General features: G+C 38.1%; 1 protein-coding gene across 4 annotated transcripts in view; it reads right to left on the bottom strand.

Moving 5' to 3' along the window:
• ARL15 (ARF like GTPase 15) overlaps nucleotides 1–16,067 on the bottom strand; it is a 231,022-nt gene that overhangs the window by 156,296 nt on the left and 58,659 nt on the right. The window contains exon 2 of one of the 4 annotated variants that reach the window (XM_074570158.1): nucleotides 13,644–13,695. The exons of the other annotated variants lie outside the window; for them this stretch is intronic. Within the exon in view, the coding sequence (XP_074426259.1) occupies nucleotides 13,644–13,673 (30 nt within the window). The 5' untranslated portion in view covers nucleotides 13,674–13,695. The remainder of the gene's footprint in view (nucleotides 1–13,643; nucleotides 13,696–16,067) is intronic. 4 annotated transcript variants of the gene reach the window in all.

Here is a 16,067-nt window from a genome sequence, read left to right on the forward strand (position 1 = left end):
GCTACTCTGAACAGGAGAAGGCAATCACTCACTTCAATGCAGTGTCAAATAAAGATCCAAGGGGATTGTCAGATTTCTAGGTTTCATCAAGTGTAGAATTATTGCTCAAGTTGCTTCCTCTCTGACAGTTCGCTTTCTATTTGTTTTGCTGCACAAGAGCAACTTGTCTCTTTCAACCCATCAGTCCATTCACATTTAACAGCAAGAGACAAAGGCACAAACACAACCATACTAAAAAAGCCCAAAGAATCATTGAAAATATGAAGAAAATAGGCTGCAGCAGCACCACTGAAATATGCAAAAGGATGTGGCACCTCCTGTCACTTTTAATTTCTAGTAACAATGAGATATAGAGATTTTTTTAATTTTTTTTTTTTAATATCCACACCACCACCACCCCGCAAAAAAAATCAAAACAAAACAAACCCCACCAATCTTAGAGCTTTCAGGCTTGTTAAAAGTTATCCCTTTACAGTTTCTGAGACAAATCATAAAAAGCTTTTCCATGATTCATGTGTGTTACAAGGTGGGTTACAGAAAACTTTCCTATTGTTCAGCATAGCATGAATAATTACTGTGTTCTATAAGCTCACATGGGACCACAAAACCAGAAAAAAAAGCATATAGACCACTTGGCGTTCTTTGATTTTTCTAATTAAAGTTGACATGTCATCTAAATGCAACAGCACACTTTGTTTCTTTCTTGTCCCTGAAAACTATTTGGCACACAAGACCCTGGGCATCCATACTCATGGCACACACAGAATTACTTCTGTAATATGAAAAAGAGGATTTATGGAAACAGTACAGTGGTATATCCAAACTCCGTGCCCAAATGGGTCAAAGAACTTCAAAGAAACAAAATTAGATAAATGCTTCAGGTGCAATGCAAGTCATCTTTTACCTTCATCTAGTGTATATCTGTTTGCACCTGAAATATACCCAGATGTACTCTAGATGAAGAGGAAGGTAAATGAAGACTTGCATTGCATTCCATACATTAAAACAGAAAAGAAAAAGAAAAGCTACTGTTGTAGTCCTACACTGAAAGTGCTAGGCAAATTCAAGTACCCTAGGTGAGTAAAACCCATCACCAAGTGTGAAGTGAGATTTCTGCAAGCTACAGTAGGATTTATATATAGCAAAAAGGGTTTCAAAAATTTTCAGTTAAAATAAATACAAACAAATTAATTTGAAACATAGTTGGAAAAAGCACAAGGAATGGCCAGGTGTGACAAAGAAAGGAGTGTGCCCTCATGCACTGATAGCCAGAAGATCTCAAGGGGGATTCAGGTGATACCAGTTAATACATCCCTGCAATAAGTAACAGGATCTGAATTCTTCCACGCACTGTATCAGTAGCATTGCAGAAGCAGACAAACTCCAGAGAATTTCTCCACCCAGCTTCAGCCCACGCTTTCAAAGTTGTTGGGCATTACAATTGTAACTAAAAGAAAATAGCTCCTGGGCTGCATGCACGTCTGACTATCAAAAAGCAAAGGAACCTAGAGAAACTCCAAGTGTGTTCTGAGGAAAAAAGAAGAAATACGTAATATTTACTTAAGGCAATGTTTCCTCTGAGATTAAGCCCCAGGATATGTCTTGTTCTTTCTTATGAAAGATTTCAGAACTAACATTTACCATCAAATCTGAGAGAAAAGAGGAGAAATCTCCAAGGACAGCAGACCAGACTATTTTCTATAAAGTCTGGTCTTACTGAACATGTTCATAGCTGAGTTAGAACAGTAAGTACAAAGAGACTGTGGGTATCAGTCAAAGTAAAATACATACCAAAAAAAAAATAAAAATCAAACAGGATAGAAGAACCCCTTGAGAAAGGAAAACCTTAAAACAGTTTTAGAATTATTTTGCAAAATACCATAGAGGGAAATTAAACAGGATTATGATAGTGTGATGGTACATTAAAAAGGAAAGTACAGTTTCAACCGTCACTTTTAAACCTACCAGCTCAGTGATCCTAGCTAATAATTCTCCCTTTGCTCATACAATACAAGAAACACACCATAGCAAATTTAGGCATTACCCACCCAAGCAGGTAGCAAAGCAATGAACATTTGGTTGCTCTAAAATTATCAGGAGGAAAGGGAAAGAAGCTACCAGTAGAGACTGATGCAAAAAAAGGTTACTAATAGAAACAGTCTATGCAGTTAACATTTAACTATAATGGCGAAAAGCATTACTAGTATACACACTGTCTAACAAGAAATAACGGGAGGATTTAGATAAAAGGAGGAGATGGACAGAAGAACAAGGATAGCTGGATTTTGCAGGCAGTGCAAGTCTTCTGGCCAAAGAATTCTTCTGCTTGGAACACTGAAGACTAGACTGCCTTTCAACACTACAAAATAGAGTAAGAATTACACTAGCACTGGCAGAGATGCAAACAGGAGATCTAACGGGTGTGCTCTATTACCAGTTCATGGTGTTATCAATCTCCAGCGTTGAACCTGAAGGATTATATACTGTTCCAGGCTATGGGCATCTCTTACTCATTAGGCTCCCTATGAATGATTTTGCTCCTGCGTGCCCTTATCATTTTACTTTCCCAGTATGCTATACTTACAAAAATAAGAACCTCTAAGAGCATATCTATTTTGACCAAAAGACCTAGGGAATAGGAAATATGTAGTAATATATACAGGAACTTCTCTTCCCCCCTTATACAGCACAAAAGTTTTACTTGGCTAGCACAGCACATTACTACTGTGGGACGAAATGTAAGACCAACCCACACAAAAACATTAATCCAAAATACACAATTAGAGGAAGGCATACAAATCTCAAGTACCATTAAAATTCTTCAAATTTTAATGAATGAAAACCTCTTTGAATGTAAAACAGTTTTTGCCTCAATCAAATGAATTAGGTTTGAGAAACTTCAGCCATTGAAAACATCTCATGCTCCAACACAGGCTTTTATGTTTCTTCTCTCTCCACTTGCAAGTTTGGCTTTGTTTTTCTGGCTGTATATGTACATCTACCACCGAGTTTCTCAGCTGTCACCAATCTGGTGACTTTATTGGCTATTTTGTTTATCTAGCACTGTAAAATCAGAACTGTCAAAATTGTCACTGCTGAGCACACAGGGATCAAGAATTACGCAGCCTTTAAACTGTCTGGAAGAGACACCCAACAGGTGCTCTGCTTCTAGTGCTTGAATATTTGGGGAACACAACACAATTGGAGATGGGGATTCTCAGTTGACAGGGAAGGGAACAGATCATACAGAGCAATGGGTCAACTGCGGATATGAGCTGTTTTCATATGCTTGCACTGTTAAAATAAAGTAAGCCAACAAAAACAAACAAACTAAATAGAACACAAAACCCCACACAACCACCACACTTATCTGTTGAAGAAAGAATTTTTTTTAATAAATATTGACCAACACCTATTCATCTACTTGAGTTAGATGGGGGGGAAAAAAAAAAGAGAAAAAGTAAAGAATATTTTGTAGACACATTCTGGACATAGAGGTTAAGCTGCCTTTGAAAAGCCACAGCTGAATTTTAACTTTTTGGAGGGAATATGGGAGCTAGCAAAAACCGGCTTTACTTTTTGTGAAAACACAGATTATTGTAACTTTGCTCTTAAAACAGCCTGCCATACCGCTATGCCTACTCATGGCCTCTCTGCAGCGCAGGCAGCGCAAACCAACAGGTTTCTCCTGGTGAAACTACAACCACTCTTTATCAGTTAAGGGGCATGAAACACTTCAAACCACAGGAAGCTATCACCATGCCAGAACTTTATTTTTTTTTTTTTGTGGGAAAGATCGGCTTTTAGTCTCAGAGCTGTTGAAAGTGTTTTGAGGGGATGCACATTTTTCTCCTTTAAGTAGGTGCAGCATCCAGGTAGCTCTAGCAAACACACACTTTTAAAGGGAGTAAAAGCTCTCAGCCTGAAACCTTCCTGTGCCATTCCTTTCCCAATGCTACTGTTTTCACCAACCATGTTCTGGGTGTCTGTTTTTTCAGAAAATATTAATCAATAATTCCATAAAAACTCTCTTAAGTTAAAAAAGCAACAGGTTGTTACTTAAGAATATACCTTATGTTGATGCAATACGATCATAAATCCAAGCAGAAATAAACTCAACATGCAATTCTGATAACTGAGCACAGCTCTGGGGTGCTCAGTCCCTCACCTGCTTTATTGTACAGCTGTGAGAGTTTTAATACTTGTTCTAAGGAGGCTGCAGACACCTCAGGGAAGAACTGACTCACTGCTTGTTACTGGAACAAAAATCTTATCATTTATTCTAGATCAGCATAAATCTTGCCAAGCTGGGAAACTCCTCCTTTTGCTGGCTAGAGAGAAAATTTCACTGAGGACCAGAGAGAATTGCCATAATGATGAGAGTCTATCAGAGAAACATAAGCAATCTGGAGCTGGTGGCATAATTCAGAGTGAGTCAACAATAAAATCAGGCTTAAGAAATGGAAGGTAGCTGTCTTTTAGAGACAAAGACATATGATTTGTTGTAAAAGCAGAACATTGGCTTTAACTCAACCTTTTTGTTTAAAGTATTTTTAATTTTTTGCCTTCACTTCCCTAAGGACTGACAGATTATTAAAGAATTGTAATAAAGAACTGGAAGCTAGGATTTTGTAATACAAAGGTATGATAAGGAAACAACTTTAACAGTGAAACTCCAGTAACTGCCAATTACCTACAAATCATTAGATCAGTATTTTTGAAGCACAAGGAATGTATAGAGTATGAGAAGAGGTGCACACAGTTCTTCTCATGCCACAGAAATTTTTCACTGAAGAGGAAGCATTCAGAGCTCCAAAGTATTTTTCTAAAGCAATTTATAACAATGAAAAGATATAGTAAGGCACAGGATATATCATATTATTTTACAGAAAGATTAAGGAATGCAGCACAGTTTATGTTATTGGGTAATAAAATTATGAAGTGTAGGATTTAAGAAGAAACTAACTGCACTAAACCGTGTCAAATAAAGACCACAGTAACTGAAAAAGCACCAGAGCACCTACTTCCCCAAGTAATAATAATATAGTTCTCTATATTTGAAGAAATGTGTAAATGATCATGTTTCCTCATCCTTGGAAGAAATTCTTAAGCTCATGTTAGCAAGTTTATTGATACAAAAGCACACAATCACAAATCATGCCTTAGAGAGATCAACGCTTAATTAGGAAGAAACAGCAATTTGTAAAAGTAGGGGAAGAGAAACATTTGAAGAAAAGAAGTATCTCAGAACAAATTTCTTATCATAAACATTGATGAAATTAAGAGGCATGCAACCTAGTGGGCTGCACAAGATCCTTGTCTCATACCTAGGTGGAATCATCGTGCACATAGATGAACCTTCACTTGGTAGGTTTGCAGAGCAGAGACAAGAACAAGGTGCTGGCGTACTACTGTCAATCAAAACACTACCTCTGCAGAGCAGCCAGAAGCATAAACTCTGCCCCAAACCCCACAGCCCAATAGAATAAGAGTTGGTAGTGGGGCATCAGCTCTACATACAATCTTCTTGGACTTGTATAGGTGAGCAGAAAGTAAGTAGAGAGGACCATCTGGAAAGATACTGAAACAAAGGAATTTAAAAAAGAGGAGATCTTCCAAGGCTCTAGTCACTTCCAGGTCGAGAGCAGAAAGATTAGAATTTTAAGTAATTACTACAAAAGAATGTTTTCTAGTCATTTTCATGCAAGCAGTTTATAAAGTCTATATAAATGAGAAAAATATACTGTTTGCAGTTGTCTGGCAAGAGGTAAAATTTCTGGTCCCCAAAATAGATTATGAGTCCCTATGTCTCCTGCAACATTGCAGCTGACACGCCTGTAAATTGTGGCAGGTCACTATCCTCAACTGATGAATGCCAAGGAAATCAAACTGAAAAATATGGAGCAACATATAAAAAAAGCATAATCCTGATCATTGCTCAAACCTCATCCAGTTAGGTGGAATGCTGAACCAGAAATTCTCCAGCCACTATTAACTACACTGCTCAAACATGAAAATTTGTTAACAGCTACTGTTTTCCTGTTAAATTTTCCAAGTTCCTTAACCACAGGAAACTAAAAAACCTCAGATCTTTCAAGCAATTAAGTACACTCTCTAAGCCCACAGATATTTTGATGGAAAAGAACAGAATACGCAGGCAGACAGTTCAAGATGAAGCAAAACATAAGAAATTCTAGTGAACATATCCTGTATCAAGTTCACAAATCTAAATGCATTTTCCTAAAAAACAGTGAAAGGCCTTTGATTTTTACGAGGCAAACTGTGATTTCCAGAATTTTTAAAGTGGCAACAGTGAGTTTGGTTATTTTTTTAACTTTTTTCTTAGAAACAAGTCAGCAAATTTTATTAAACCTATTTTTAAATGTAGCTAACCTCACAAAGTTGAGGATAATGTCAGCCTGGAGAGTAAAATTCAGCCAAAGAGCTGAAAAAAAGACCTAAGAATATTAGCAGGAAGGGGGGAAACATCTTGTTATTAATGTATTACTTCTAGTGAAATAACACTGAAGTCCAATGTGATCCAAACCACTGCAATGGTGTAAAGTCGGAAAGACTTTTAAGTTCCATAAGTAAAGAGAAGAAATAATTATATGGCGCATTTTTATTATTTTGTTGAGACTTGGAATTTGGTTTTGGGACTGATTCAACGTATATGCAGTTCAAAAGAAGAGTCCTTCAGCATAGAAACATGGTCTAAACAAATGAGTAGATGCGAATTACAGTACTAACTTTCTTCTAAAAGGCAACAAAAACGATGAGAATATGATTGTGAAGACTATCTAGCACAATGAAACTAACATAAAGTAGTTTATTGTAAGGGGACACAACCAAGCTTAGCAGTCTCATATTTGACTGTTGTCCAGAAACAGGAATCAAAACGAACTATTAAGCTGTAGTCTAAATGTTTGAAAATGTTTCAGCTGGGGACATTATGCAGCCTTAAATGGTAAAAACAGTTAAGTCCTATCCCAATAAAAATCCTAGAAAAAACAATCTTCTACAAATAAGATGAAGATAAAGTTCCAACAGACCATAAATTGATTTGGAAATGTTCATGTATTAGAAAAATCACACTGACAGCAATAAGCACAGTGTTGAGTAGTATGAAACCAGGTAAATATTTTTGCACTAAACGTACATATGAATTCCACTGTAAAAACATTAAAACCTACTTGGACTTCCAGGCACACTCAAGTATTTTAATGACAAATGTATCATGATTCTTCTTCCTGCTGTCTACTGCTTTTCTCTTCTGCTAAGCCTTACATTCCAGCCTAATAGCAACATATTTTCTACTCCAGTCAGCCATACTACTCAGTGGTATTTCCTAGAAAAATTTTTCTTATGTGTCAGATAAACACAGAATAAAATCCTTCAGGGACAGCTTGATATACCACAGATACCACAGATTCCAGTTGAAATAATACTGAAGCAAGAAATTAAGAATTTCCTTAGTAAACCTACCAGAATAGAAAATTGGGAAGAAGTATAGATATTTTAGCAAAATTTAACTGTATCGCGCATGTGACTTGGACTTCACTCCATAATTTTAAAGTGATGTGGATTCAGATGGATCAAAAGAATCATGCTGTGTGAAAGAACGACTGTAGTAAAAATAAACAGAAAAGGTCTACACAAGCAGCTTATGGTACTGCACTATTACATGATCGTGCACGTTTCATTTAGGAAAGAAAGGCAAATCATATGTGGCATTTTAGAATAGTGAAGTCCTTTTCATAATTTTCTGCTTAAAAATAATTTGGAGATACCTGACTAGACAAAAACAGTGACAAGAAAAAGTTAACTTGCAGGTGCCACGCAGAATCTCATTAAGGGTAAACAAAAACATATTCTTTCCTTGAGGAAATGCTGAACTTCTATCAACAATTAAACACTCCATTAAATGAAACTGCACATAACAAAGAACTGCATACAACTCATTTATCAGTGTTCTCATAGAATTCTGTGCTGCCCACATTTTCAGGAATTACACCTGCAAGGTTCCCCATTTTTACACATGTTCAAAGAATTTAACATTATTAGACTGTCATAAATGACTTAAGATTTTTGGCAGGCCATCTGCTGTAATAGCTTTGAATTTCCCTTAAGTGCTTATTGTGGATGACTTATTTTAACAAGAAGTAACACTACCGTGTGGCTTAGACAAAGTCTAAACTTTTAACTCCTTTGCATCACTAACATGCAAAGTGAAGGACAATGTTATATATGTGGTATTTGCTGAAGGTAAATTAAGATGCACGATGTGTTACATATATTGGACACTTTTGATCTTATATATTGGACACTTTTGATCTTAACTTGAAACTCTTAATCCTTCTATAGCAGAGTAAGACCATCTCCATATGCTTGGTCTGTGTACTTTGTACCTCTGGTCAGCAGAGTAAGAACTCCACAAAATTTTAAATTACTTTACCAGTCACAGTAGGGTTAAAAAACAAGCAAGATTGCTAATGCTTACCATTCCACAAATTCCAACTATATTTGAAAAGTCATACCAGTCCTATTCTGCATTCCGAATTTCTGCAATATTCATTAGTTTCAGTGTAAGAACTTTCATGAGTGGAAGACTGATTGGCTCTTAATGTTTCCTGTTAGATCTACTTTTTTACTGTAGTATACACAAGAATTTAATCAATCTTCCCAAAAAGAATCTGAGCAACTAGAACTATTTCGGTGGCTCATTAGCTACTTATTAAAAACAGACTTTACCACTGATACCTTTGGACAGTGAAAACAAAAACCAGATTGCATGGATTTGTTTTTAATGAATTTGATGTCATAATTTTTGCCATTATAAACTGATACTGAAAACAAATATTGGCAAAGAAAGCATACTTCCTATATTTTGATTCCTCCATTGCCCATGGATAAGAAAAAATACTGTTGTAACGAACACTGCAGAATCCTCCCCTTCCAACCCAGACAAGAGATGAGATTTCAAAAATGAGTGAGCGAAGTATTTTTTTTTTCTGTTTTGTCACAGGGAGCAATCTCAGTTTACACTTTTCAAACCATGTTTTCCCCTAAAAAAATACTGACATAACTATCCTGCAGTTTTCAACCACTTTACACTCTTTATCATGTGACAGATTTAGCATTTCGTACTCATTGGCTCAGATATTCTCCACCTCGTGAGTGAATGGGCATGCAACTTTGCCCATTCTCAACACATGGAACTTGGGACTTCCAGCAGGGTGCAAAGTTTTGCTTAGAAACCTGAGCAGCTAAAAGTTTTAGGGACGTTCAACATTATGATGTCTCCTGTAGTATTTCAGTGGCTTTTCACACATCATCAGTGATTATACTTTTTCTCTTTACCAGCTGAGCCAATATTCAAATAATTTATTACATAATCTTTAATTCATAAGTCTGTAGGAAGAGATTTTAGAACACTGCAGCAAGTTCCAATTGTTTTTTCTGTATTTTTATATAGCTTAATAACAGAGGAAATTGTGCTTAATTCACTTCAGCCAATGTTTCCATCCAAACACCCAAAGGAAAGTGTGTCAGTACTGAAATGTTGCTTTTCCCCTCTTATGCTTACCCTACAGTCACATCATGCCATGTTCAGCTGTACTGCATGGTAAAGGCCAAGTTTTCATTTTCAGTATCAACACACACTACATGTATGTGGGGCCCGTCAAAACCAACACATTCCTTCCGGGGGGGTTGCTTGTTTGTTGTTTGGGCGGAAATATCTTCTTTTTTTTTTCTTTTGCAATTGCCAATTTTAGACACTAGCAGGCTATGGCTTCCAAATCAGACTACTGAAAGGACTGCCACACCCTGAAAAGCAGAGGAGGGATTTGGTTTGATTTTTCAATTGGGAACTATTTGTAGTACTCCTGGATGCTTACATAGTAACAGTAGCTAAAAACTCTGACTATCTTTGGCTGTCCAGCAGACTGCACCCCTTCTCCAGGAATGTGGATTCAAGCATAGTTATCCATGTATTCATCGCCCCTAGGCTGGGTATCACCAAGCACTACACCCCAGGGATGAGGCGTTCCAATTGAATCAACAGGCAGCCTGCCCTGCGAAGCGCTGTGTGGAGATGGCTCACCCGCATTGGGCTGCCTGCTGGTCTGCCACCAGATTTTTTCCAAGATCTGGCGCTTGATTTCATGCTAATGAGTGGGAGTGGATCCTTTCCCTGTGAATTTGTGTGATGATGGCAGCTAAGAGATCATAGGTATGGGCCAAGTCAAGGGAGGGAGGCTCATTTCTACGACAGATTACTTCAGCAGCTAAATACTTGTGGTGGTGTCTCAACTGCAAAGCAATTATTAGTTGAGCAAAATTTCCCTTCTGATAACATTGTGATTATAGGAACGGTTTCAATGCCTACAAAGAGAAAAATGGAAAGCGCCATCTCAGAACACTATATTGAGTTTCAGTAGGCACTCATATCGCATTACCATGTATTTTGAGCACATACGAGCAACACTTTTGTCTGAACAAAAAGTGGTATTTAAGAAGTTGCATGGAAAGCTTATGAAAAACGCAACAAATGCTGCTTTACAGTAAGTATGAGCAGGGAGGGGCCAAAAAAATAGGTGACATTTCTTTTAGTCAATTCTGTGGTTTGCCAGTTTGAAAGTAGTTCATACAACAGAGGAAAAATAAGTAAGTAGGTCAATTAAGGTAGAGACCATCCCACAGTTTATACTTCCCATGTAATCCCTGTTACAGGTACTCCTATTTTTCTGCTCTATTAAAGAAGCAACTCAGTTCAATAAACAGTATTTTTTGTTAGTCAAGTCCTGTATTAAAAGTGTTTTGCAGCCTTGATGCTGGATTTTTAATACTGGCTATTCATATGCAGCTCTGCAGATCAAGAATGCTACTGTACCACTTCACAAAAACAACTACCTAAGGCACAGGCTTTAGAAAACAATCATTGTGGATCCTGTGCAATACAGCAAAAGCTCCAGTGCATCTGGACCAGGCAGAGGATGAGAACATAATGTCGTCACTTTTCAAAAGCAGGATTCTACTGATTTAAAAATAAAACAAGTAAGGTACCTTACACATAGTAGGCCCTAAACAGCTGAAGTGACAATGCAGAGCTACACACAAACAAGTGATACTTACGCCCTTTCAGATAATGCACAAAAAGCAAACATAAATAAAGAAGTAGATTCTTATTACTGCCATATATTACATATATGTACGATGCAAGTTAGCGTAACTTAACTCAGTGAATCTTCACACACTGGTTAGTGCTTACTTACCTGAACTGTTTTTAAATCAATTTTAATTAAGCTGCAACTTGTGCATAGAGTAGACTATAGTTCAGCATGTACTTACTAATCAAAAGCCATAAGGAAACGAAATCTATGAACAGGACTCAAAAATACCACTTACCAACTTGACAGTCATTAAGGAAAAATCTACCTGGAGAACAGAAATAATTAAGATATCTATTTTCACACAGCTAATTATTTTAACATGAATTTCAAGCTGCCCTGCTATGTGAAATATAGCATATTAATATGCTGCTGCCTTCTGGTTCTGTTGGCTTTTTAGTGTCTTTGTCAATGCCTTAAGTTTCATATGTGAAACTAAAATCAGTCAGTCTCTCAACTCCGAGCCCTAAATGCAGCAGCATATTTTAAAAGAAAATCCATTTCCCTTTGTTCCTTACAAAGCCACTCCGATTTCCTGCTTTCAGAACAAGCATTTGTTAATGCAAATGCATCAGGCATCACATTTTTTTCCTTATGTTTCAGACAACAATATTGCCAACAGTAAAAATTTCTATTTGTTCAACTTTATTTTGTACGTATACTGCATGTAGGCATACTGAATGTGCCAATTCTCAAAAATCACACTGCAGTCTGAGTTGTACGCTCTGCTAAACAGGATCTCACTTATAAAACCTAACAAGACCACAGCAGTACAAACACAGAATAATCTTTGAGACAATCTGAAGCAATTGAGATATCCAGATAAACATCCTAGGAACTTTCTGAAGAGATACTTGCAGCTGTAAATGGAGTGCGGGCAAGAAACAATGGACAAACTGAAGCCCAAGAGATTCAGACTGGATGTAAGAAAATACTTTTTCCCCACGGGAACAGCCCAGCAGTGCCCAGAGAGGCTCTGCAGTCCTTATCTTTGATAGTTTCTTCCACTTGGTCTTCAAGACCAGAACCAAGCTATAAAGCCTTGAGCAACCTAGTCAGACCTTAAGCTGACCCTGCTTTGACCACAAGGTTGGACTACAGACCTTACAAGATCTCTTCCAGCCTCAGTTTTCCTGTGAAAGCAACACAATATCTAGAGAGCTCTTCTCTGATCTTTCATCTACACAAGTCTTAAGTGACATTTTCCAACAAATACAGTTTGTAAGTTGAGAGTGCTGTTGCAAAGCTACCAACACTGGGGAGGGTCCTCAAAAAAGCTTGAAAAGTTTATTAATTTGAATAGACTTTCACAGACTGCTCACTCCACTGTAGGCACGTTGATTCATTGCCGGTTTTGCCCAGTGCTCAAACGCAAGCACCTGCATCAGCTTAGTCACAGGGTGAGTAGCAATTGCCCAAGCTACTGTTTCTTTACCAGTGAAAGTATCTCTAGAGGTGTATCACAATGAGGTTGGTCTGGTTGGGTTTTTTGCTTTGTTTTTACAGTAAATGGGGGAAGAGAACCTTCTCCCATATTAACTGGAAGGGAATTGTGAAGCATCTGCCTGCACTTCTGGGAGAGTGTGAGACAGCTCTGAAGACTGCCAGAGCTATTCGGTATCCTCATTTGTCTGGTGGGCACATTGCCAGATTGAGTTAAAACAATACCTGAGGTATAGTTTATATTCCCAGCTGAGCCAGCTAACTAGGATTTAAAACACTCATAAATTTGGGTGCGAGGGCGGTGTGCGTTGACAAGGGAATCAGGCCATGGATCAAAAAGGCTTCTCTTCTGATGCAAGGTCAGCTCAAGCAGCCCCACTCTCCCCCTCACCTTATTTTCCTCAAGGTCTGAACAGACACAAGCAGCAAGGGGCAGGGGCAGGAACCTGAAGCTGCACTGACTGCAGCTGGGGTGTGGGTGATGGACCTAGGGCCTTGTGAATGGTGGCACAGCCAGCACCCGTTGGCAAAGTGTCCCAGCTCTGCTATCAGGGCAGGCAAGGTGCCTTTGAGCTGGCAGGGACAGGCTGGTCTCAATTTACTCTTAAAAATCAGGCCCCTCTCTCAGCTGCACACCTGCTTTTCACCACTTACTCCACTCCTCTGCCTCCACGCCTCACACACCAGTTGCCACAGTCTGTTTCCTCCCCACTCCCATTTCTCTCTCCTTACTCTCAGAGGAAAGGGAGGTGGCAGCACCTTCTTTCCTAGTTAACCACCTGTCAACAAAATCTCCTTCAAAAAAATAAAGTGACAGTGACTCTGCCAAGCACAAAGCCCAACAAGAAGTCCTAAATCTCACTGCTTGCACATCTCTAGAGTTAAGTAACACAGGTGGGCCACCTCTTTCTAGAAGGACATAGTGAGAGGGAGCATCTCTGGCCATTACAATGGCAGTACCTGGCACTGCAACCAGCAGCTCCTAAGCTTTCCTTCTCAGAACTGACAAACACTTCGTAATACACCTACCTCAGGCACCCATGTGAATTCAGCCAGCATAACACACCATCCTGCTGGGAACCTGACCGGAACAAATATTTTACTATTAGTCCTTCTATTAATTTTTTTTAAGTTTAGGCTGCACCAAAAGTGAGACTCTGGAGGGGGTGGGGGGGGGACGACACAAAACAGACACACACACGCACGCACACACACGCACACACACCTTGTAGCCCATCTCTGAAAAATTCACTTCCAATATGCAACAAAGTTATGCTCAAATCAGTAAGCCACATTCATTAAAGTGAGCAATGTTTATATACTCTGTTGTCTTGCTGCAAAAGTAATGATTCTTGAAAATTTAAACTGTCCATGTAAAATCTCTTAGTTGATTGAAACGAGTTAAGAGAGCATGAAGTAAGATTTCACCCCAAGTTTTCACTGTATCAAAATAAAAACAAAAGTATGCCTAAGAAAAATCTCAATTCTTAAACTTCAAAGAAGAATATCCCACCTAAAGCCTCTAAGGCTCACTAATTTCTTCTAATGCACCATGAGGAGGGAATAAAAAAGTAACCAAGTATAACTTAGCAGTCTTGAAAAAAAAAAAAATGCCACCTGTATTTATTGTATGCAGGTACATGTTTCACAACAACCAGTTAAAACCAGAAAAAAACTATAGTGAAGATCAATGCTTACTCAACTGTTTAAATGCTGTATTAACATTAATTAAAATTTCTGTGGAAAATTAAATGATTAATTAAAATATCTCAGTGTAAAACATGCTTATTTTGATAACTGGAGCACATGAAAAAAATCAACACCAGGAATGTTTATTTTCTTTTACTTACAGAAAATAATGTTGCCACTGAGACATGGAAAGATACAATATGGAGACAAAGTTTGACAAACTATTAGTCACAGTAGTCACAGGTAACATCCCTAAGACAGGAAAAAAAAAAAAAAAAAGAAAAAAGAACAACTCTATGCCTTCTCCTCACAAAGGAGATTATTTGTTAAATATTTGTTTCTCTGATATGTTATATTCTTTTCACTAAAGAACTCACACGAAGTAAAGTTGTGTAACAGTCAAACGTGTTAAGGACACATAAATCACAGAAATCTACCCAATAAACAAAGATTACACCATCACAGTCTCTGACCATGGATTTGCAAAGACTGAACTAGTTGCTTTTTCCAAAGATCCAGTGGTACACTGCTGCTGCATAGCAGAGAGGTTGTGAGCCCCCTAAACAGCACACAGGGAGCACACGCATATTTCGTGGGAATAGCAAACTGCCTGCGGAGAACCAGCTCTGATTTTTGGTTCTTGTCAATTAATATTTACATATTTACTTCCTATTTACAGATATTTACTTTCTTCCAATGTCACAAAGCTCCTTCAAGCAAGAAAAATAGTAACACCAGACGATAAATCTGTCTATAAAATGGCTTTGCATTTAAAACAATTCTTGTTCTTATTGATGATCAGTAATAATTATTCCTAGCAAACAGGGTAGAGAGACTTTCCAAAGCACATACCACAGACAGACTTGCAAATTAATTCAAGTATTCTGCAAAATTGTTTCTTCGTTAAGTGTTAGCATTCCCCAAATATACAGTTTACTGTAACATCTGGATCGTTTCATCATCCCATTACTCCCTTTGCTATTCTTGAAATACCCTTATAACAGGAAAACATTTTGAAAACATGCTCTGGCATGTTCAACCCAAAGCTCGCCACTGCAATTTAGCTATTTGAAATTTACACCACTTCTTGTTTCCACCATCAAATGTACCAGCATGTCCAGCTTAATTTAAAATTTCCCCCAACGCCCCTGCTTAGCATTCCCACTGCAACACAAACTACTGGTGTCCTAAAAAAATAAAAACAAAAAACCCCACAACATTTGGCTTATTTTAAATGTGCCCTCCTCAAAATCATCTCTCCCCTGGTCAACCATCAGTGGTTCTTACATTGCATAGTAGCTATGACCCCTGCATTTGAGGTGGCACGATCAAAGGAGCCCTGGCCAGACTTGGAAAAACATTTCCACTGAGAATGGACATACTGCCTGTCAAAAGGTTATTCCCACTGCGTACAAGGAGCAGCTCATATTACTCCAGTGTAACATGAAAGCGCAAAATCTAGCCATAGGAATCCACATACATGTTTTTCTTTCCAAAGAGGGCATATGGGAGACACTGACTGGAACAGAACATCCATATTATCATTTGAAGGGAGGGGATGGACGGGTAAGAGAAAGCTTCCCTAATCAATCCAGCTGTAGGATCAGCCTGCTAAAAAAATACTTTAAAAATTCTGCCTCTTACCATAGCAATTACTTCTCTCCAGTTGCTTTCCTCCCCTTTAGTTAAAAATTTATATATGCAAATGTACATCTACATGTAGATAATCACACACATGCACACTATCAGACTTTACACTCTGCG

The sequence above is a fragment of the Larus michahellis genome, chromosome Z, assembly GCF_964199755.1.
Source record: "Larus michahellis chromosome Z, bLarMic1.1, whole genome shotgun sequence".
NCBI lineage: Eukaryota > Metazoa > Chordata > Aves > Charadriiformes > Laridae > Larus > Larus michahellis.